General features: G+C 40.9%; 1 protein-coding gene across 2 annotated transcripts in view; it reads left to right on the forward strand.

Moving 5' to 3' along the window:
• The first annotated feature begins 14876 nt into the window (after window positions 1-14876).
• Window positions 14877-24547, forward strand: part of LOC140206015 (E-selectin-like) — a 43489-nt gene continuing 33818 nt past the window's right edge. For both annotated transcript variants that reach the window (XM_072274041.1, XM_072274042.1), the window contains exons 1-4: window positions 14877-15016; window positions 16493-16559; window positions 19775-20158; window positions 22373-22477. In XM_072274041.1, coding sequence (XP_072130142.1) covers window positions 15014-15016; window positions 16493-16559; window positions 19775-20158; window positions 22373-22477 — 559 coding nt within the window. In that variant the 5' untranslated portion in view covers window positions 14877-15013. The remainder of the gene's footprint in view (window positions 15017-16492; window positions 16560-19774; window positions 20159-22372; window positions 22478-24547) is intronic.

Consider the following 24547-nt stretch of genomic DNA (forward strand, 5'->3'; position numbering starts at 1 on the left):
AGGATTGGAAAGAAATTAAAACAAAGTATGGAGCTACATGTCAAGCTGCATTTCAATCTGAAGATGTTCCTTCGAAATTGGTTATGAGGGACCAGGAAGTTGCAATGAATAGGGAATGGCTGATAGTAAAGGCATCATTACAAGAACCATAGCAAGTAAACATTCCTCTCTAATGCAAAAACAGTTCAATATAAAGATGAGACATGCAAAGCTGTAAGAAAAAGAAATAGACTTAAGTTTGGCAGACTTCAAATTCAGCAAAATATAATTGAGATTAAAATATTAAAATAAAGCTTGAGAGCAAATTTCCAGGGCAAAAGTCTAAAAATCTTTCAGAAGGGTGTAAAAAGAAATAAAGTAGCAAAACCAAATGTAAGTCCATCACAATCAGAAAAGGGAAAATTTATAATGGGAAACAAAAAAGACAGAGCAATAAACATGCAAACACAAGGAAATCTGCAGATGCTGGAATTTCAATGACAGATCCGTTATTTGTTTATATACACACATTCTCTTTCTCTCTCTCCTTTTTCTTCCTCTGTCCCCCTCACTATACCCCTTGCCCATCCTCTAGGCTCCCCCCTCCCCCTTTTCTTTCTACCTGGGCCTCCTGTCCCATGATCCTGTCATATCCCTTTTGCTAATCAACTGTCCAGATCTTGGCTCCATCCCTCCCCCTCCTGTCTTCTCCTATCATTTCGGATCTCCCCCTCCCCCTCCCACTTTCAAATCTCTTACTAGCTCTTCCTTCAGTTTGTTCCGACGAAGGGTCTCGGCCCGAAACGTCAACTGTACCTCTTCCTAGAGATGCTGCCTGACCTGCTGCGTTCACCAGCAATTTTTATGTGTGTTACAGAGCAATTGTGACGAGAATACACATAGATAAGATGTTAGCTGTCCTGTGTGATCAGCAGTTAGTCTGCCACCTGTCTTCAAGAGAGAGATAAGGAACACAATGAAACAGCATCTGGAGATGTGTAATGAAGGGACGGGAGAGAGAGAGCTGTCTGGAGCGGCTCCCCCTTTGAACCCTGAACTGTTTGAAGTGATGGACAGGCGATACCCCAGCAGGGGGATAAAAAGGGACAGGTTCGCTAAGGCAGGACACACATGACACCCAAGGTAACGAGACCCTGGAAGCGGTGCGCCTCTCACGAGTCGGTGGGAAGTACCGGACAACGCACAGGGTGGAAAGGTACGATCAGCGGGAACCCGGTGTGTGTCCGCCCTTGCTTGGGTGCCGGGTTCACTGCAGAGGATCGACCGCATCTGGAGGAGGGGTCACAGTCGGTGACCTCAGGTGACATCACCAAGGACCTGCCCAAAAAGCTGCTTGTGAGCCATATCGCCGGTCTGTGAGTGGAAGCCGTGTCTGAATGATCAGTCGTTCCCGTTCTATCTCTCTCTCTCCCCACGTTGTCCATCGCCATGGCAACGATTACTGTGAACTGAACTAAATTGGACTGAACTTTTGTGTCACTTTGAAATTTGGTCATTTACCCCTAGACAACGATAGAGCTTGATTGATGCTGTTATCTTAATTCTGTGCACATGTGTGGTTATCATTGCTGACCTGTCGCATTTATTATCCTTTCGATTACTGTGTTGCTTGTTTCTTTAATAAAACTTTCTTAGTTCTGGTAATCCAGACTCCAACTGAGTGATCCATTTCTGCTGGTTTGGCAACCCAGTTACGGGGTACGTAACACAATAAACAGATACTTTTGTTCATCTCCACAGAAGAGGGTACACACAACTTCCCTGAGATAACAGGGAACCAAGTGGCTAATGGAAGTGAGAAGAGAAAGGAAGTTGATATTGGTAGATGTTAACTTCCGTCCTTGGACTCACTTTACATCACACGCTGTCAGAGCAGTGCTGCCAGGATAATCAAGAACACAACCCATACAGCCAACACACTTTTCGTCCCTCTTCCCTCCGGGAGAAGTCTCAGGAGCTTGAAGATTTGTACGGCTAGATTTGGGAACAGCATCTTTCCAACTGTGATAAGACTGCTGAACGGATCCTGACCCGGATCTGGGCCGTACCCTCCAAATATCCGGACCTGCCTCTTGGTTTTTTTGCACTAACTTACTTTCCCTTTTCTATTTTCTATTTATGAATTATAATTTAATTTTTTAATATTTGGTATTGATTTGTACTCCAGGGAGTGAGAAACACAGAATCAAATATCACTGTGATGATTGTAGGCTCTAGTACCAATTGTTTGGCAACAATAAAGTATAAAGTATGTTAATGGACTGAAGAGTTATATATCACCAGGATGTAGTGATCTAGATCCCAGATACAAAAGTTGTAACCAATGGAAGTAATAGATTGTACTGCATTGATTCGATTGATTATAGAAGGGCTCCTGGAGATTGGGGTCAAAAAGAGGAATAAATGCAATTCCAATATTTAAAAGTTAGGGGGAATAAAACAGTAAACAATAGAGCAATAAGGCTATCATTAGCAGACAAGAAAATGGCAAACTATGTGATAGCACACATCAGTAGGATTAGACAAAGTCAATATAGATATTAAGAAGGAAATCAAACATACTGGAGTTGTTTTTTGAGAACTTAACTGAGTTAACTAAGAGAAAACCAGAGGATATGGTGTATTTGGATTTGTATTAGATCTTTAACAAAATCCCATGTAAGAGGTTAGTGTGCAATATGGAAACATTAAGACTGGCTCAGATTAAAAATTGATTATGAGCCAGAAATAAATGGGATGGCAGGTGGTGGCTAGTTGGGCACCAAAGGAATCAGCGTTTGTCTGCAAACTATTTACAATAAACTGTATATCACTGATTTAAATGAAACAACTAAATGCAGTTTTTTTAAAGTTTGGTGATAAATAAAAATAGGTGGAATTGTGAATTGCGAAGCAGATGCAAAGAGGCTTCTGGGCGGTTTAGACCATCCGAGTAAATGGGCAAATGCATGAAGCAAATGGGACAATATGTAAATGATCATGGTAGACAGAAAGAGTATTATGAAACTTGTGTTAGATTGGTAAGCATTGATATGCCAGGGACTTGGGTATATTTGTACACCAGTTGCTGAATGCAAACATACAGATGAAGCATACATTTAAGAAGGCAAGTAGGAAGTTTGTCTTCATTGTAAAATATTTTGAGTGCAGAAGGAAGTATATCTTGTTTCATTTATACCGGTCCTGAAGAGACCACACCTAAAGAGTTGTGTGCAGTTTTCATCTCCTTAACCACAAAAAGATGTAGTTGTTACAAAGTAAGGACAACAAAAGTTCACTGCTCCAATTTATGGGATGGAGTGATTGTTGTATGAGGGAAAATTGGCCCAACTAAGTCAGTATTCACCAAATTAAGAGGAAAAAGAAGGAATTTAAGCTTAATAAGGCATTAGTCAGATTACATTTGGAGTATTGTGAGCGATTTTGAGCTTCATTTAAGAAAGGATGTACTGGCATTGGAGAGGGCCCAGAGGAGGTTTATTGGAATGATCTTGGAAATGAAAGGGTTAACGTATGAGGAGCATTTGATGTAGCTGGGCCTGTGCTCACTGGAGTTTAGAAAAATGAGTGAGGAGATATCATTGAAACCAAATGAATATTGAATGGCCTGGATACGATGGACATAGAGAGGATGTTTCCTTTAGTGGGAAAGACTAAGATCAGAGGGTACAGTCTCAGAATGGAAGTCAGTTTAGAACTGAGATGAGGAGGAATTTCTTTAGCCAGAGAGTGGTGAATCTGCGGAATTCATTGCCACAGATGGCTGCGGAGGCCAAATTATGGGGTGTACCTAAAGCGGATAGGTTCTTGATTAGTTAGGGAGACAAACGTTACGGGAGGAGGCAGGAGAATGGGGCTGAGAGGGAAAATAAATCAGTCATAGTTGAATGGTGGAGCAGACTTGATGGACTGAATGGGCTAACTTTTTGCCTAGATCTTATGGTCTTATGGTCTTATGGTCTTATGGAATCACATCTTTGAGGCCCTCTCCTAGTCAGGGTCGACCATGGATGTTGCATCCCAGTTGTCTATGTGGTTTACAAGCCAGGGCAGTACGATATGGAGATCAAGCTCTTGCCTGTGTAGCAGACTCCCCCTCCACCCAGATGATGAATCCAAATGAACGCCAAAGACCAATACAGTCTGGCACCAGCGGCGTCACAGGCGTCGCTAGCTAGTGTTGAACATAACATGGGACTGCCTTAGGGACTCCACCTTCGGATTTTTACTCAGGGTTTACCCCCAAAGTCTTCCCAATGCCTGGGTATAGCCGCAACACAGCGCAGGTTTGAGATCAGAGTTTTCCTTTTCCTAGGTGAGCTGAGGACCATGGCCGGTAAGCCCCTCTGCCCAAAGCGAATGGTTTTACGCTGCCAGCATCCCGTTTTTGGCCCTCCTCCTGTCAGTAGAAATGTTTCTGCTGGGCTTGGTACCTGAGTCACACGTGAAGGCCAGGAGCTGGACTTGGTTGTCAGAGTCTACTTGAGATGCACGCCATTGGGAGCATTTAGTAGGTAATGGGAGCTTGTCCCCACTATCACCCCTGGGGAATCACATCCAAGCATACAAATTTCTGGCAGGTTATTTCAAGCTGAATGCAAGGAGTATGTTTCCTTGATTTCTGCTGAGAACCAGGAGACACAGTCTTTGGGTGCAGGGTGAATCATTTAGGACTGAGATGAGGAGAAATTTCTTCACTCAGAGAGTGCTGAATGTGTGGAATTCTCTATATAGTAGATGGTGGAAAGTGAATCACTCGATATTTTTAAGAAGCAGATGGATAGATTTCTGGATACACGGAGTATGTGTTTGTCCATTGTCGACGTCGATCAGGACCTCAACACCATTATGATGTGTCGAGACTAGCGCGTGATTTGGGTTTAAGTGAGGGAGAGGGGTGCGCAGCGTCAGCCTCACTCTCTCTTCCCAATTCCCATCTGGATCCAGTGGCAAGACAGAGTCTAGACGGCTGGAGATGGGACTAGGCGCAGTGGATGACCAGGACGTCTTCTGTGTCTTGTCCTGCTCTACACGTTCCACGACGCTTGCAGAGACCGCTTTCTTGACCGTTGGAACTTCCATTGGTCTTGTCCGTTCAATCCGCCGGAGTCTGTCTTCACATGCTGGGATAGGCAACTCCCTATCTCACCGAGGGTTTGAGAACCGTCGGCTACCCTCACCTGGTTTAGCCAGCTTGTTGAAGCTGTTGCCCGGGGTGCGGCCGCTGTCGCATGCAAACAGCTACGGGGAGCCACAGGTGAGAGCTGAGTGCCAGGTGGGGACCAAAGGTGGACTAATCGCCTTGAAAAGGACGCGACATGTTCTCCCACCAGAGGTGCTACCCCTCCCTGACACCCCGTACCAAGAGTATAGAGAGTAATGAGATAGCGGACCTGTCATGATCAAAGTGAGCAGAGGAGAAAACTTACAGGAACAAATAGCCTGTCCCATTCCCATTTTCTATGCTCCTGTGTCTCCGCCAGCACCAAAGATATGAAGATTGAGCCTTGAACCTCCTCACCTCAACTACTTATGCTGAAAATTGTCAGAGTACCTCTCAGTTAGACGTATGTTAACCCTCAGACGATTACTGAGAACAGCACAACCATCTGCTGAGAGGACAGAATCTTAAGTCATCTTTCTGTTTCAGTCTGTCAGTCTGACCTTGAAGAATTATAAGGGCCACCTGCCACACTACTAAATCATCTATTTCTAGTAACTGTTTTCAATAAGATTAAAACCACTTTAGTTCCTGTCTGGTAAGTAACAGCAGTTTTAATTCTCAAAAGGTGTTCTCAAACTTTAAAGTTCTTTGTAGGGTTTTGGTAGCTAGCATTTATAGTTCATCCCTAACCTTCCTTTCTACAAAAGTTGTCTGACCTACTGTATTATTCATTTTGATTTTTAATTTTAAGTCATTAGATTCAGATTTTTCAGATTTGAACCCAGATCATTATTTAAGCCATTAGATAACCTGACCAATAATATAACAAACAGGGGTCAATTAGCCATTTCTGTACTCAGATAATTCTTGTGGAAACCAGCCAATGAAACAGTATTGCCTACAACTATAGCATTAGTTTTTGTACAATGTAGTAGCATTTTAACCTTAATATTTAAAGTATCCTTGTTTTACTCACTTTAGAACTACTCAATTTAGAAAGTATGAAGTTCACCTCATATAACATTTCCTTAAGTAGTGTTAAGAAAATTCAAGTCCAACCTCCAGTGGGATGATTCACTGAAAATATCACTGTAATATTTTTACCTGTCTCTAAGCTTCTCCTGTTAATATACAGAGATGAAAAACAGACAAAGAATCAAAGTCTAGTGCCTGGAAGCTATATGACGTCTTGGAGACAGATTCAGCAAATTTATGATCTTTCCTGAAAATTGTCACACACAATAAGCAGATGTTATTTCTTGCTGCCTCTTGCATTTTGTTAGGTAGTCAAGTCATTGTTCAGCAATCCTGCTCTGTTTCCTTCATTTATGGCTCAGGCACATTTTTTTCACAACTGTCTCTCGTGAGCCTTCTGGGCAAAGAAAAACAACAGCACAGGCAAGAAGCTGAAATCTCTGAGCTGCACCTACAGTTGAAACACAATTAGCAGAAGAGGAGGTGGCTTTAAAGACTTCTCTTTTCCTCTTAGAACTTTTGTTGAAAACAAATATGTTAAAAGAAATTTCCTTGATCTCTGGTACAGCTTTTAGCTGTAATTCTCCAGTGCATTCTCAAATATAAATTAATTCCTGTTATTAACTCATCTATTTAACCTTAGTTCACTTTGCCCAGCAGCTCTAGAACACAATAGCCTGGATATTCTGAAAAGCAGAGATTAATAAATTTAATCAGAATACATTTCTCTTCCACACAATGTCCAAAATACTAACGGGACAGATGATGTTCTAGTTTTGCAAGCAATGCTGTTTCAGATTGTAGACACAGATTTAATTATATCTGATGATAGCTAGATTAATACTCTAATTGAATGCATTGATTACTGAAGCAAACACTAATGTTCTTTTTTAAAAATTCTATAGCCCTGAACTTAAAAATCTTCTTTGGGAAACCATAATAGAATCAGAACTGTTCCATTTATTCTGCATAAGCAATAAGAATAGTATTTGACTAAGTCTGAATTTTGATTCTGAACCCAGGTGAGTGAACTATGGATAAAAAAGGAGTAAAGTGGATTGGATCAGTAATACTCTTGGAGCCTGATCTACCATGAGGTTATAGTTGATCTATGATTTAACTCCAAACCTTTGAATTAACAAAATACAATCAGTCTCAAACTGAGTATTAACATCAGATGGAATTTGCAGCAGAGAGTTTTTGATATCCACCAGCTTTTCTGCATGGAAGTAATTCCTAATTTGTCTCTTGAAAGGCTTGACTGTAAGTTGAAGTCCATACCGTTCAGTCACAGACTTCCAATCAGGTTTCTTTTTATCCATGAATCTACTATTTCTGTACCTTAATCACTCTTTAATTCTTCTAAATTCCAGAAGATATAATCCTCATTTGTGTAATTTTTCTTCACAATTTCACTCTTGAAGCTGAGGTGTTGTGTTAAATCGACACCAGCTTCCTAGACCGAAGTGCAGGTACCCAGAAATGCTTCCAGCCTCCAGCTGTGGCGGAATTAGGGCTTTCTTTAGCTGCACTATTCCCTATTTTCAGTCCTCTGAAAGGCTAGTATTCCACATGGCTATTTTATAATGTATGTTTTAAAAATGGCTGTGAACCTTCCATAATCTAAATGCAAGCAGGCTTTTTCCTACTGTTGTGTGGGACTACAACTAGATGCCATGGGTTAAGGGTGAAAGGTGAAAAGTTTAAGGGGGACATAAGGGGAAACTTCACTCAGAGGGTCATAAGAATGTGGAATGAGCTACCAGTGCAAGTGGTGCATGAGAGCTCGATTTCAACATTTAAGAGAAATTTGAATAGGTCCATGGATGGGAAGGATATGGAGGGCTATGGTCCTCATGCAGGTCAAAAGGAGTAGGCAGCTTAAAGGGCAGAGCATGGACTAGATGGGCCAAAGGGCCTGTTTCTGTGCTCTACCTTTTTACGACTCTATGACTCTTAATGCATGCATTACTAAATGATAATAAAAGAGGACTGTGTGTCTTCATAATCTAATCTGTTCTGTTAAAATATCCATAAGGTACTTCTGATCTCCACAGAAAGCAGCTTTTCATCATTTAAAAAGTACTCCATTCTATCCTGTATAGGTCCAAAGATAATGTTCTTCTGATGAAATTGGACCAATTTATTCCTTTTCAGTAACTTAATACTTAAATTTCAATAGCTTACAAGATCTTCCATCCTTCTCTCATTGGTAAATATGGATCTTTTAATATCTATCTTTTTTTTAGTAATTAGGCAAGTGGTGGTTGCTGTCATAGATCCTTATGGGGCATTACTAGTAACAATCTGCCTGTTTGAGTGCATGTCCATCTGAAAGGACATTTTAGTGTCCTGTCATTTGACTAGTCTTTTGGTCATGTCAATATGCACCTGCATGCATATTCTGGCTGGCTGCCGGTTACCAGTGGTGTTCCACAGGGGTCCGTGTTGGGGCCGCTTCTTTTTACATTGTACATCAATGATTTGGATTATGGAATAGATGGCTTTGTGGCTAAGTTTGCTGACAATACGAAGATAGGTGGAGGGGCCAGTAGTGCTGAGGAAACAGAAAGTCTGCAGAGAGACTTGGATAGATTGGAAGAATGGGCAAAGAAGAGGCAAATTAAATACAATGTTGGAAAGTGTATGGTTATGCACTTTGGCAGAAGAAATAAACGGGCAGACTATTATTTAAATGGGGAAAAAATTCAAAGTTCCGAGATGCAACGGGACTTGGGAGTCCTCGTACAGGATACCCTTAAAATTAACCTCCAGGTTGAGTCGGTGGTGAAGAAGGCGAATGCAATGTTGGCTTTCATTTCTAGAGGAATAGAGTATAGGAGCAGGGATGTGATGTTGAGGCTCTGTAAGGTGCTGGTGAGACCTCACTTGGAGTACTGTGGGCAGATTTGGTCTCCTTATTTAAGAAAGGATGTGCTGACGTTGGTGAGGGTACAGAGAAGATTCACTAGAATGATTCCGGGAATGAGAGGGTTAACATATGAGGAATGTTTGTCCGTTCTTGGACTGTATTCCTTGGAGTTTAGAAGAATGAGGGGAGACCTCATAGAAACATTTTGAATGTCGAAAGGCATGGACAGAGTGGATGTGGCAAAGTTGTTTCCCATGATGGGGGAGTCTAGTACGAGAGGGCATGACTTAAGGATTGAAGGGCGCCCATTCAGAACAGAAACACGAAGAAATTTTTTTAGTAAGAGGGTGGTGAATCTATGGAATTTGTTGCCACGGGTGGCAGTGGAGGCTAAGTCAGTGGGTGTATTTAAGGCAGAGATTGATAGGTATCTGAGTAGCCAGGGCATCAAAGGTTATGGTGAGAAGGCGGGGGAGTGGGACTAAGTGGGAGAATGGATCAGCTCATGATAAAATGGCGGAGCAGACACGATGGGCTGAATGGCCGACTTCTGCTCCTTTGTCTTATGGTCTTATGGTCTTATATCTTCAATTCTATGGGTTGTCACTTTAGCTCAGTGTTTTTGTGAAGTACTTCATCAAATGACTCTGAGAAGTTAGTTAACTAATGTCTGTAGTCATTTTTACCACTACATTAAACACTCCTTGAATAAATTAGTTTATCAGGAGTGATCTGCCCTTTACAGATCCACCCTGATGTCACATTCAAAGTCATCAAAAATCAGCAAAACCCTAAAATCACCTACCAGTCTTGCAAGTAATCCAATTCTTTTCAAAGTTACCAACTGCAGCTTAACCTTTAAACACATCCTTTGGACTTCTATGAAACTATTTAGAGGTTGGTTCTGCTGTTTTAATCCAACTGTTAAAAATACCAGCAGTGAGATGGTTTCCGAGCTCAGTGAGGGAGCACTCCACATTGTTGGTGGTTGATTTGAAGGCTTGTGAAGGCAGGGGTGAAAGCTAGTGCAGGTGCTTGCACCCTCATTTAAAATTCGCAAGATATGCAGCACTTGCTCTGAATAAAGGAAGTTCTGGGGAGAGGAAGCAACATGGAAAGATTTGAACTCTATCAATCTTTTGGCACCTGTTTACAACTATGCTGAAATAGAGAATGTAGAAAGCATTGAGATCTTCCTCATATTTATAGTTTCACTAAAATTATTTATAGCCAAATAAAATCATTTCTCTAGAAGCTAAATCAATGTCCAATATTTTTACATATGTTTTTGACATGGTGGATTAATTAGTAAAACTTTTAAGGACAGTTTATCTGTGTCATAAGCAAAGGAATCATGTCACTCAGTCATATTTCAGCCCTAGTTTGGTAAATTAGTAAATTGGTTTATTTGCATCACAAGTACTGAGGTACAGTGACACAAATGCCATTTACACAGATCAGTTCATTACAACATTGAGGTAAAACAAGGTAAAACAATTACAGAATGTAGAATAAAGTTCCAAAGTTCAAAGCAAATTTATTATCAAAGTACATATACAGCATGTCACCATATCCAACCTTAAGATTAATTTTCTAGCAAGCATTCACAGTAAATACAAGAAACACAATAGAATCAAAGAACGACCACACCCAATTCCAATGCACGAAAGACAACATACTGCAAATATCAAAAGGGAAAAAGAAAGAATACTAACTTCTGACACAATTTGCTTCAAGGCTTAAGAAAATCGGCCAGACAGAACTCAATACTGAAAATATAACAAAGGAAATAAACACTTTCTCAATACTCATATTAATGTATTCTTTTGACATAATATTTTGGTCTGAGACCGACCTGGAGATTTTACAAAGAAAAATAAGAACTGAAATGACTAATTTTTAGAAAACACTATGTACACTCAGATTAACACTACCTAGGACAGAAGGAGGAAGAGGAATAACAGACATTAAAAAATTACACAATAGTCAGATAAAACTTCTAAGGATTTCTTTTCATTAACAAAAACATGATTCAGCACTCCATGTTAGCATACACAATTCCAATAAGAAGTACACAGCACTAAACTTAAATGAAAGCACAGCCCAGAAAAATGAAGAAATTATCAGTATAGAAGAAAAAGTTAACCAATAGAAAAGCATGACCCTCCATGGAAGACATCCCCATGATCTGAGCAGAATAGATATTGACAAGGAAACATTGAACACCTAGCTCAAAGTTGGAGACCTCTTCCCAGAAACAGAAGGGTTCCTTTTGGCAATATAAGACCTGGTGTTAACACAAAAATATCAACAATACATGATAAAAGACCAATAAATTCACAATAAATGCGAAAAATGTCAAGGGACACCAGAAACAGGATCCTGCAGCAGTTTAACTCAATCTGATTACTTGCACAGGAACAATTAAATGGCAAACATCATTCACCAAATCTTGCTTTAAAATAAAAACTCATAGGAGAAACCATACCTTACTATAAATACAAGGCTGATCCAGTTTTAGAGTCAAGAGTTCCACAAGTTACAACTGCTCCATTATTACAGATAGGTCAACCCATAATAACTGTTCAGATATAATAATAAGACCATAAGACAAAGGAGCAGAAGTTGGCCATTTGGCCCATCGAGTCTGCTCCGCCATTTTATCATGAGCTGATCCATTCTCCTATTTAGTCCCACTCCCCTGCTTTCTCACCATAACCTTTGAAGGCCTGGCTACTCAGATACCTATCAATCTCTGCCTTAATTACACCCAATGACTTGGCCTCCACTGCTGCCCGTGGCAACAAATTCCATAGATTCACCACCCTCTTACTAAAAAAATTTCTTCGCATTTCTGTTCTGAATGGGCGCCCTTCAATCCTTAAGTCATGCCCTCTTGTACTAGACTCCCCCATCATGGGAAACAACTTTGCCACATCCACTCTGTCCATGCCTTTCAACATTCAAAATGTTTCTATGAGGTCTCCCCTCATTCTTCTAAACTCCAAGGAATACAGTCCAAGAACGGACAAACATTCCTCATATGTTAACCCTCTCATTCCCGGAATCATTCTAGTGAATCTTCTCTGTACCCTCACCAACGTCAGCACATCCTTTCTTAAATAAGGAGACCAAAACTGCCCACAGTATTCCAAGTGAGGTCTCACCAGCGCCTTATAGAGCCTCAACATCACATCCTTGCTCCTATACTCTATTCCTCTAGAAATGAATGCCAACATTGCATTCGCCTTCTTCACTACTGACTCAACCTGGAGGTTAACTTTAAGGGTATCCTGTACGAGGACTCCCAAGTCCCGTTGCGTCTCAGAACTTTGAATTCTTTCCCCATTTAAATAATAGTCTGCCCGTTTATTTTTTCTGCCAAAGTGCATAACTATACACTTTCCAACATTGTACTTCATTTGCCACTTCTCTGCCCATTCTTCCAATCTATCCAAGTCTCTCTGCAGACTCTCCATTTCCGCAGCACTACCGGCCCCTCCACCTATCTTCGTATCCTCAGCAAACTTAGCCAGAAAGCCATCTATTCCATAATCCAAATCGTTGATGTACAATGTAAAAAGAAGTGGCACCAACACTGATCCCTGTGGAACACCACTGGTAACCGGCAGCCAACCAGAATAGGATCCCTTTATTCCCACTCTTTGTTTCCTGCCAATCAGCCAACGCTCTATCAGGATAATGCAGGATAAAAAATAAGAACAATTTACTTAATAGATAGAGCCCTTCGAAACATACACTACATAGAGAAATCAATAAGTGAAAAATGACAGAAGTATGCTAAATTAAAAGAGGAAGTTGAAAGACTGGAACATGAACAGGGTATACATTTTCCCAATAGTAATATCTACAACTAGTGTCAACCTAAAGTCACTACACAATAGCATTAAACAATTAGGCCTACACAGCAATATTTATGTACAGTACAGTAAATCTCCAGAAAGTCATAATACTAATGACTAATTGAATAGGCTGAATGTTCCTAGAAATTGAGAAATGAGTGTGCTTGGCTATACCCCTACCTCAAATTTTACCAGCTTGAGCTGAGAAAGAATAAAAATACAATAACTATAATCTAATAAATAAACAAACAGTCAATATTGAGAACACGAGATGAAGAGCCCTTGAAAGTGAGTTCATAGGTTGTGGGAACAGTTCTGTGTTGGAATGTGTGAAGTTATCCCCTCTGGTTGAAGAGCAGTTATGGATAAAGTGTAGTACTGGTAGTCAATAAGATGCAGCTTCATAACAAAGTAATTTGTTAGATCCAGAGTGCATCTTAACATACCAGGGAACCTGTAATATGCTGAGCTGGGTCCAGAACTTTCTGCAGTTTCTTGTGATCATGGGCAGTGTAATTGTAATATGAAAACTTGATGCATATAGAGAAATGCATCACTAAAAATTGGTGAGGATCAAAGTGGACATGCCAAATATCTTCAGAATCCTAAGGACGTAGACGTGCTGGTGCACTTTCTTGGTCATGGCATCTATGTAGATAGACCAGAGCGGGCTATTGGAGATGTTCATTCCCAGGAACTTGAAGCTTTCAACCTTCTCGACCTCTGCACTGTAAATGGAAACAGGATCATTTGCAGCTCTTCTCTTCCTAAAGTCAATGGCCAGCTATTTTGTTCGATTAACATCGAAGGAAAGGTTACTATTTGCATCCTGTACTCTGACTTATTGTTATTTGAGATACAGTCTACTACATGTTTGTGTAGCCTCATCGTGACAGTAGAGGAGACCACACTCAGGTTGGAGGAGCAGCACCTTATGTTCCCTCTGGGTAGCCTCCAAACTGATGACATGAACATTGATTTCTCAAACTTCTAGTAATGGGCCCCCCTCCTTCTCTATTCCCCATTCCCATTTCCCTCTCTCACCTTATCTTCTTGCCTGCCCATCGCCTCCCTCAGATGCTTCTCTCTCTTTTTCTTTCTCCCATGGCCTTCTGTCCTCTCCTATCAGATTACTCCTTCTCCAGCCCTGTATCTCTTTCACCAATCAACTTCCTGGCTCTTTACTTCACCCCTCCCCTCTCCTGGTTTCACCTATTACCTCGTGTTTCTCCCTCCCCTCGCCCCACCCTCTAACTCTGACTCCTTATCTCTTTTTCTCCAGTAGTCCTGCTGAAGGGTCTCAGCCTGAAACATTGACTGTACTCTTTTCTTTCGATGCTGCCTGGCCTGCTGAATTCCTTCAGCACTTTGTGTGCGCTGCTTGGATTTCCGGTATCGGAAGATTTTCTCTTGTTTGTGAAAGAAACAAAGGTCTGGTTAGGTGCTATTGGATCATCAGAATCATTTCCTGAAATTTTCACGTACAAATCCTTAACCTAACTTTCATGCCATCATCAATACAAAATAAGTACAATCAAATTGCTCTACCTCAATATTTCAATCAACAGAATAATTCTGCCCGTATCTTCAGAATTTAGGGACAGTTAAATGGTCTAAAATATTGTGCCTCTCTTTAAGGGTCTTAATTGAGCAATCCTGAATTCAGGATATTGCTTGTAATCTTCTTTCTGAGTTCAATTTTCTACTTTGAAATTCTTTCTTAAATAAAATAATTAAGAGTGTTGCTTCCAGCGTCCCTTTACATAGCTGCAGTTTAAAGTATCATGGCATATTTCTACAAATTTATTGCGCGTGTCATCAACAAACTGCTTGATTAAAAGTTGGTTTCTGAATATAAATGATTTGGTAATTGATTAAAACTGTGTTCAGCAGCAATTGGTGCTTAACTTTTCTGTTGCAGAAACATTTTCTTTCAACAAGTCTGCAGGAAGTTTTCTCATTAGAGAATCTGATGACAGGGAGGTTACATTCGTGGTCAGAGACATCAGACTCACCAACAGTCACTGTGCTGCTCTGAGTTTCTGTACAGGCACCATAACATGAAGCTCTTATAACTATCAAAACACCAACAGAGGGAAAAGCAGGGAGAAGAAATCAAAGGCAGAACATTTCCCTGAAATGGTAGGTTTTATATATTATTTTCTCTCATTTTCTGTTTCAGAGGGTTTTTAAAATGGATTTTTGTTATTTGCATAGCAGCTGTTGGGATTAAACCAGTTTCTAATTTGTAACGCATTTTCTGTTTCAGAAGGTTATATTTTGTTAAATAGATCGTCGTCATTTTCCTTAACTGCCGTTGAGACTAAATCAGGTCCTATATATGGGATTTAGGAAGAGTTAGGGCAAACTGGTGCCCACTTTCCTATAGCTGGCAAAGTAGTGAAATTTCATTGTTTCCTATGGAGAGGAGGGCCAAGCTGATGTATCTTTGACCATGTCCTTAAAAGGCAACAATTATAGGCATTCAATGGATTACCTACATCATTTTGGGAGATTCTTTAAACCTTTGAATGATCTTGTACGAGTGGCATCTGTAGCAGTTACATTAGCAGCAACTATCATGGGATTACAAAGGCATACGAACAGGCGACAAGCTCTTTCAGGTGCCCAGGCTCACTCATGCCTCTTCCTGTACTTCTTCATTTAAATCCAGCATTATAAACCCTTCTCCAGTGTGACTGTTCAGCCTCCTTTTGCATAGTCTGCTTCTGAGCTGCTGCTTGGAGAGGATAGATGCAATGGCACAAGATGCCCTTCTGCACCACCTCAGCCTCCTCTGGGGCAGCCTGGTTTTCTCTGCCTGATTGATAAGGGCAGCATATCTAGTATGGTCATAGGGAGTGTGCAGTAACCTGGCGAGGGGTGTCCTGCGCACGCTTTAGACTGAGCGCTCATTTCAATATAGGAGGAAGGCGTGTGGAAGGAGCATAAGATGATTACCTACCATAGAGATAATAAACTGCTCTGCTGACACCAGCACAAGGGGGTAAACCACTGGGATGTCCATGAGGAAAGTCCCGATCCAGAGATGTGTCGCTCTCTGACCCAGAGAGAATCCTACTTCCGCCCTGAGTGTTAGAGGGCAAATTTAGAATGAGACAAAGGGGCAGAGGGTGAGTGAGTTGATGAGAACTATCTTACAATAACTGTGTGCATTGCTGTGGCTCTAAGCAAGTGTTTGGAGGGGTTTCACAGTCTGTCTGTGAGTGCAGGAGAGGGTTGTCACTCCTGGAGGGAACGCAGGGTGGTGACTCTGCCAGTGAGTGTGGGTGTGGGTTTTGTTGAGCCCAGGGAGGGGTGTGATGAAACTCCCGGTGAGTGTGGGGAGGGGTGACACTCTCGGTGAGTGAGGGGAGGGCTGTAATAACACTCAGTGAGTGCAGGGAAGAGTGTGGTGACACTTTTGTTGAGTATGGGGAAGGATGTGATGAAGACATTATTATCAATGAGTTTGAGGCGTAGAATGTAGTGTAAAATTTGATTAATACATCAAGATAAATAATATATAATACCTGTATGTATTTTGCAATGTTATGTATATGTTTTGTTCATTTATTATTTACATGAAGAAATTTAATGTTTTTTTTCTTTCAATAGGCATTCCGTGTCAAAATCTGGGTTCAGAAGAGTGTTTCTCATGCTGGGCTTTTGGTTGTCATATATGGTACATTATTACTTTTCCATTTCTCTGAAAATATTGTGATTTTGGCATAGATTCTCTCCTTTTTGAAACAGGAAAAGAAATTAAAATCAACACATTTTCCTTGTTCATATCTACATAGCTTCATATCCTGTTTTGAGATCTGAGGGTAAAATCCAGGCTGAATCTTCAGCATAGCATCAAGAATATGCATGAACCTTCTGTTAGAGGCTGTTGTAATTCATAGGATCGTAGACCACTACAACCCAGAAACGGGCTCTTTGACCCATCTTTTCTGTGCCAGCTTAGTTTCTACCTAATCCCATCTATCAGCACCCAGTCCATACCCCTCCATATGATCATAATAAATGGCGGTGCAGGCTCGAAGGGCTGAATGGCCTACTCCTGCACCTATTTTCTATTATATCTTTCTTATCTGTATACCTATTCAAACTTTACTTTACTTTATACTTTATTGTCGCCAAACAATTGATACTAGAACGTATAATCATCATAGTGATATTTGATTCTGCTCTTCCTGCTCCCTGGAGTACAAATCGATAGTAAATATTAAAAATTTAAATTATAAATCATAAATAGAAAATAGAAAAGGGAAAGTAAGGTAGTACAAAAAAACCGAGAGGCAGGTCGAGATATTTGGAGGGTACGGCCCAGATCTGTACTGTTCCCAAGTCTGGCCGTACGAGTCTTCAAGCTCCTGAGCCTTCTCTCGGAGGGAAGAGGGATGAAAAGTGTGTTGGCTGGGTGAGTCGTGTCCTTGATTATCCTGGCAGCACTGCTCCGACAGCGTGCGGTGTGAAGTGAGTCCAAGGATGGAAGATTGGTTTGTGTGATGTGCTGCGCCATGTTCGCGATCTTCTGCAGCTTCTTCCGGTCTTGGACAGGACAACTTCCATACCAGGTTGTGGTGCACACTAGAAGAATGCTTTCTACAGTGCATCTATAAAAATTAGTGAGGGTTTTTGGGGACAGGCCAAATTTCTTTAGTTTTCTCAGGAAGTAAAGGCACTGGTGGGCCTTCTGGGCAGTGGACTCTGCTTGGTTGGTCCAAGTCAGGTTATTTGTTATATTTACCCCAAGGAACTTAAAGCTTTTGACCTGTTTCACTTGCGCACCACCGATGTAAATTGGGTCATGCGGTCCGCTACTCCTTCTGAAGTCAACAACCAATTCCTTCGTCTTGCTGACGTCAAAGGATAGGTTATTGTCTTTGCACCATGCCACCAGGTTCTTAATTTCCTCACTGTACTCAAACTCATCATTACCCGAGATACGGCCTACAATTGTTGTGTCATCAGCAAACTTATATATTGAGTTCGATGGAAACTTGGCTACACAATCATGGGTGTACAGTGAGTACAGCAGGGGGCTGAGTACACAGCCTTGTGGGGCACCGGTGCTCAGAGTGATTGTAGAGGGAGAGCTTCTCTTAAGTGCTAAAATTGAACCAGTGTCTACCACTTCTATTGACAGCTCATTTCACTCTCACACCACCCCCTGAGTGAAATAGTTTCCCCTCAGATCCCTCTTCAATATTTCACTTTTCACCCCAAACCTAAGTCCTCTAGTTCTAGTCTAACCCAACATGAAGAGAAAGGGCCTGTATGTATTCACCCTATCTGTACCACTCATAATTTTTATACCTCTATAAGATCTCTCCTCATTCTCCTATGCTCCAGCGAATAAAATCTTAAGCTATTCAGCCTTTTCCTATAACTCAGGACATTATGACCCAGCAACATCCTTGTAAATTTTCTCTGTACTCTTTCGAGCATATAGATATATTTCTTGCAGATAGCTGATCAGAACTGCACACAACACTCCAAATTTGGCTTCACCAATGTCTTATACAATTTCAGTGTAACATCCCATCTCCTGTACACTGTGCTCTGATTTATAATGGATGTAAAGGCTTCAAAGGAAAACTTTAAAGAAGAGAACGGAAATTATCCCCAGTATCCTGATCAAGTTTTAACTCCCATAAGAGCACAGAAATATGAGCAGGAGTAGATAATCTGACACACTGAACCTACTCCATACTTCAATACAATCATGATAGGCCGCTCTTTGGTCTTCACTGCAACAATGACCACAATCCATTGGTTTCAGATTGCTTTGATATGTACAGAGGTCATGGAAAATGCTTTACAAATATGATTATTTCATTATTCCCTTTTTAATGTTGAGCTCCATCATACTGAGTTTCTCACCTCAACAGATTCTGCGACCACCTGTCTCGTTGCATGTGTTTCATCGTTTTTTTTTAGATTAGATTATAAGAACAGTCAGTCCTCTTTTATTGTCATTTAGAAATGCATACATGCATTAAGAAATGATACAATGTTTCTCCGGAGTGATATCACAGAAAACAACAAACCAAAGACTAACACTGACAGAACCACATAATTATAACATATAGTTACAGCAGTGCAAAACAATACCATAATTTGATGAAGAACAGACCAAGGGCACAGTAAAATGTCTCAAAGTCCCGAGTCCCTGATAGCAGGCGGCAAAAGGGAGAAACTCCATAAACCTCCAGGTACCGTCAGCTTGCTGATGCCTTGGAAGCAGCCGACCACAGCCGACACTGAGTCCGCCCGTCCGAAAACTTTGAGCCTCTGACCAGCCCCTCCGATACAGCCTCCCGAGCGCCTTCAACCTCTCCCCGGCCACTGAAACACGCAAAGCCGAGGATTTCGGGGCCTTCAGCTCCGGAGATTCCGGTTACCACACAGTAGCAGCGGCAGCGAAGCGGGCATTTCAGAAGTTTTCCAGATGTTCCTCCGTGCTCTCACGTCTGTCTCCATCAAATCAGAATTGTGCACGGTCCCCTACTCGACAGATAACATGTATTCATCACTGAAGTGGCCGTGTGCACTGCCATCACGCCGCCATCTTCTCCCCCTCCCGGGTTATCAGTTGTGACTTTCTTCCTCTTGGACACCAGAGTGTTTCCTCTTTAATGTGATTGGCTCTTCAGATGGCTTGCTGTCATTCGAGTTGTGAGGAATCCCTTCGAATCAATTTTCAACAGCAGATCACGTTGGAGAAAGGGAAGACCGTACCATGTACAGTAGGTCACTGAGACTATTCCAAGGCCAGCTCTGCTATTGGTGCAAAATCCAAGACACAACTTTTTACTTTACAGGTGCTGTTGAATCTCTTGTCTATGCCCAGAATTCTCAATTTTATTGCAAATGTTTTTGCTTTCACAGCATTTGTAGGTTGGGAGGGAGTCCAGACATGGAATTATGAATATTCACAATCAAATATGACATGGCCAGAGGCCAGAGCATACTGCCAAAACCGCTACACCGACCTGGTTGCAATTCAGAACCAAGAGGAAATTAATCATCTAAATCAGGTGATACCGAGAAATCCAACTTACTACTGGATTGGGATAAGGAAGATTGCTGGTGTTTGGACCTGGGTTGGAACAAATAAATCACTGGACAAGAAAGCAGAAAACTGGGCGGAAGGTGAACCAACTCCAGGGGGAGAGGATTGTGTGGAAATCTATATAAAGAGAGACAGAGATGCAGGAAAATGGAACAACGATCCCTGTACAGAAAGACAGAAACGAGCTCTATGCTACTTGGGTAAGGTTCTGTTGGCCTAGTCCTTTTAAATGTATTTGGAGTTTAAAATTAGTTACAAAAAAATTGAGCATGCAGTGCCAATTTGATGCCAGGACTGCCAATTGGATCTTAATGCTCCAGCTTTCTTAACGTTGGTCAGCTAAATATATATTCAGCAACAGCAGGTAGATCAGCATGCCATTAGTGAAGGGTAGTTGCTGATTAGTTTTCATTAAATGTAAGATGTTTTCCTAAGCTGCTAATGTGGTGTGATAACTAATGAAGGGCCTCAGGCAAGAATTTGTAGCTGTTTCAAATTTATAAATTAGATTGTGATTACTTAGTATAGATATCCCAAGGGCAACTTATTCCATAAAATCTGATTCAACCTCATAGCAAGGCCCTGTGCTATGGTCGCAGGATGTTGTCCAGCTGGTGTGTTTGGGATGTTTAGTTATGTACACTTCAGTAAGAACATCCTAGAGGAAGCTTGCCTCTTGATCCAGCCACAACTGTAACTGCTTCTCCTAAGCCGGCATTGCAGATTTTGCAATTTTTCACTTATTCTTCCTTGAGTAGTTTTTCAAAGTTTCTGTTTTCAATGAATTTCATCAAGAAAATACTGAATATTTTAAATAATTGTATTCATATTTTCTTGACATTCCCATTTTCAATTTGCCTTTGGTGTATAAATTTTCTGTGTATGTTTTCAAAGGCAAGTGAGGATAACAAAAATTTCTGGGTTGACAAGAGGGCAACAGAAAAAAATCAACTAATGAAATATAATGGGCTTTGCATTATTATTTTTTTCACTCTTTCACTTTATTTTCAGTACAGTTTTAATGCTTGAAAAATAATCAATTTAAAAATCTTTATTAATCACCCTGTACTCTCACGTACAGATCATCCTCCTAGTTACCAAATACCTAATTTATGAACACGTCCATATACAGTACATTTGAGCTCCCATGATATTATTAAAGTACATTTGTTCTTATGATCAGCAGAACCAGCTTCTGTGCTCTCTCCACTTTCAATAATTGCTCTTTCTCGTCAGACCTGCGTGCATTTGATATCATTCATTACAATAGTCCGGAGGTACCATATAGTTAGAATAACGAGTGATTTTCCGACTTATGGACAAAATCAACTTATGGCACCTATAAAAATAGAACCATTTTGTTACACTGGTCAGCCTGTAATGTTGACACATAGATTTTCCTGAAGATTTCACAGAGTAATGACAAGAAGAGGTTTCGATATCATTTCTAGTTTTACTTCCATTTTCATGATGAAGATTCAAGTTCAAGTTTATTGTTGTACGCGGCATATAAATGCCATAAGACCATAAGTGATTGAAGCAGAATTAGGCCACTTGACCCATTGCGTCTGCTATCCCATTCCATCACGGCTGACTTATTATCCCTCTCAACCCCAATGTCCCTCCTTCTTCTCCATAACCATTGACACCCTTGCGAATCAAGAATTTATCAACCTCCGCTATAAATATACCCAATGATTTGGCGTCCGTAGCCATCTGTGGTAATGAATTCCACAGATTCACAACCCATGAAAATGAGCTTTGTGCAGCACAGTACATTACAAGATGAAGACAAACATAACTAATGTAAACGTAAATTAACAAATTATACATAACTTGCATGTATGCAAAATAACCAACAAAATAAACATAATGACACAATAAAGACTGATAGTTAGTGGGTCTAATTCTATTCTAATCTAATCACACAGTGAGTGCTTAAAAAGCTGTGCTTATTTATTCCCCTGTGGAGATGCTTACAAATATATTTCTTAACTTCAAGGATGTTAAATGGTAGGATTAATCTTTTAGGATAAGTGAATGAAATTGATCAACTTTTATTGAGTGCAAACAGAAATATAAGATGGTAGACTTCAGGATTAAGTAATGAAAATCAGGAGCAGCACCCCAATCAACAGAAAATAAACATTTTATTACACCTGGAAAAAATAGTATTAGGACGTTGCTTTATTAATAAAGGAGACCCTTCACTCTGGGAGTACACATCGGAAATCTGGGTCTACACTGTTGATGTCTTCACAATTTTTAAAGTGTAGTTTTGGAAATTTGGGCAGCAGACACTTGAATTTGGCAAAATGTGCTCCGATTATGGTTAGCAAAATGGATATGTAAAGAGTCCTTCTTTAGGATTGTAGTTTCTGCGGACATGTACATGTCTTGTTTTCTTTTGACAGCTTCATGCAAACCTACTTCATGTGAAAATGGAGCATGTGTGGAAACTATAGGAAATTATACCTGCCGGTGCAATGAAGGGTTCAGTGGGTCAGAATGTGAACATGGTAAGCACAGAACCTCTGTCAGGACATGTCAGAGACCATTTAAACAGAGAACCGTATTAGCCTGGTCAATGACTGCAGATTCAAGGGTGGTTCTCATAATGTGTGATATTTCAGTTACAATCCAATTGCAAATATAATTCTATAATTAACTTGCAATTAATTTTATAGTTTGGAATAAACCTGATTTATGTCATTAACAGTGGAAGTGAAAGTGCTGCTATTTACCCTCATCATTCCAACAGTAACATTTTGACCACGTAAAGATGAACACAAAAATCCAGCTGTTGTTAATAATCCAAAGCTCTTTCATAGACTGTGTTGCTTTCAGATTTCCCCACTGCAATCCAATAGATGTCACTTGTACTGAATCATAGAGCCATTGAGCATGGAAACAACCCCTTTGCCCCAACTCATCTACGTTGACTGTGTGGCCCATAGTCTGGTCCTATTTGGCCCATTGCTCTCTAAACCTCTTTTATCCATGTGGTTATCTAGATTCATTAAGATTCCCACCTCATCCATGATTTCTGGCAAATATGCACCATATGTGAAGAAACTGCATCTGATGTCCCATTTAAATCTCTTGTTCTTAGTATCCTGTCCCTGGGAAAAAGAATATGTGCTTTCAATTTGTCTATGCCTCTCAGGAACTTATATAGTAAGTCTATCAGGTTACCCCTCCCCTGCCACCCCAAGCTCCTACATTCTACGGAATAAAGTCCTAGGTTTGAAGGTGGTAGTCACTCTAGACTCACTACCCTCCAAGTCATTCTAGTTGTGGTGGCTGCTCCCATGATGCACAGCTTTTCCCCCTTTTTTTGAGCTTTGGACTGAGTGATACACAAATCTCCAGAAGCATATCAAGTAATAAGCTACAATTCTGTGGAGCTTTGGTCTTTCCTTCAGAACCAAGACCTCCAGATGATTCATAAGGTTTATCTCTCCCTCAGCGCAAGCTCTCTGTTGACCATGACAAACTACTACTCATGCACAATGCTGTGTAGGCAAGGTCTTCACACAATTCTTCAACCATCATGTTAACTACCATTCCTCAAGAGAGGACCATATCTTAACTTCTGACTCTTGTCTATATGCCAGCAAATACAGATCAGTGTCATTAGAACAATGGCCACTGGACTAACCCTAATCTAGAAGCCTAGAGGAGAATGCTATAGGACTCCAGAAAATGAGACTCTGATCTGACCCTTGTGGGGGTGCCTGCAGTAGAGAGAATCAGATCCCTCACTGTTATCCACTTAATCCTCCACAGCTTCACCATCAGAATCACAGATTGGCTACCGTTTGGTCAGTTTCTGTTTAGTCCAATGAGATCGTGCTATCTCTGTGCAAGAGGAGTTCAGCCTGTGCTGCTTCCTGCTCTCTCCCCACAACACCACAAATATTTACCTTTCAAGTAGGTGGACTAAGCCTTCATCAGTACAAAGAGTGGAGGCTGTGAAGATTGTGAACCAGTGCACGCCCTGCAATCTACTTTCTAAGCTCATCAAAGGAAGAGAATAAAAAGATGGTATCTGCATTATTGCCTACTGTATTAAAGTCTAAAGACAGAACCAATAAAGACAGTTGCCCTTTCAGCTGAAACATTTCAATTTCCATTCAGGAAATCATTTGTGTTTCCAGATGGTGAGGAGTGTACTCAGTGTAATACAGGAGAAGACACTGCCCGATCCATCCATAAGCTTTATCTCACTGAAGCACCTTCAATAACTCCAAAAGACTGAAGTAGGGTAAATACTGAAAGGCTTTTATTCTCTGTACAATACGACTTCCATGCTGACTGTCTGCCCCTGGACTGAGGGGGAGGGGCAAGGCGAAATCACCTTTATTCCAGGAGCTGTGGGAGGAGCCACAGGGGCAGTCGGCAGAGGGGCATGTCCAGATAGTTAACCCAGTTACAACATATATACGGTTTACCACACTCACTATGCTAGTTATTCCTGTTTACTTTGTCATCAGAATCCCTTCATCTCTTTCACTCCAGTTTATTTTTATCTCCATGAAAGTTTACAACTCAATCCCTCCAAGGGAAGGCCTCACAGAATGTGGTTG

The sequence above is a fragment of the Mobula birostris genome, chromosome 12 (assembly GCF_030028105.1).
Source record: "Mobula birostris isolate sMobBir1 chromosome 12, sMobBir1.hap1, whole genome shotgun sequence".
Lineage (NCBI taxonomy): Eukaryota > Metazoa > Chordata > Chondrichthyes > Myliobatiformes > Myliobatidae > Mobula > Mobula birostris.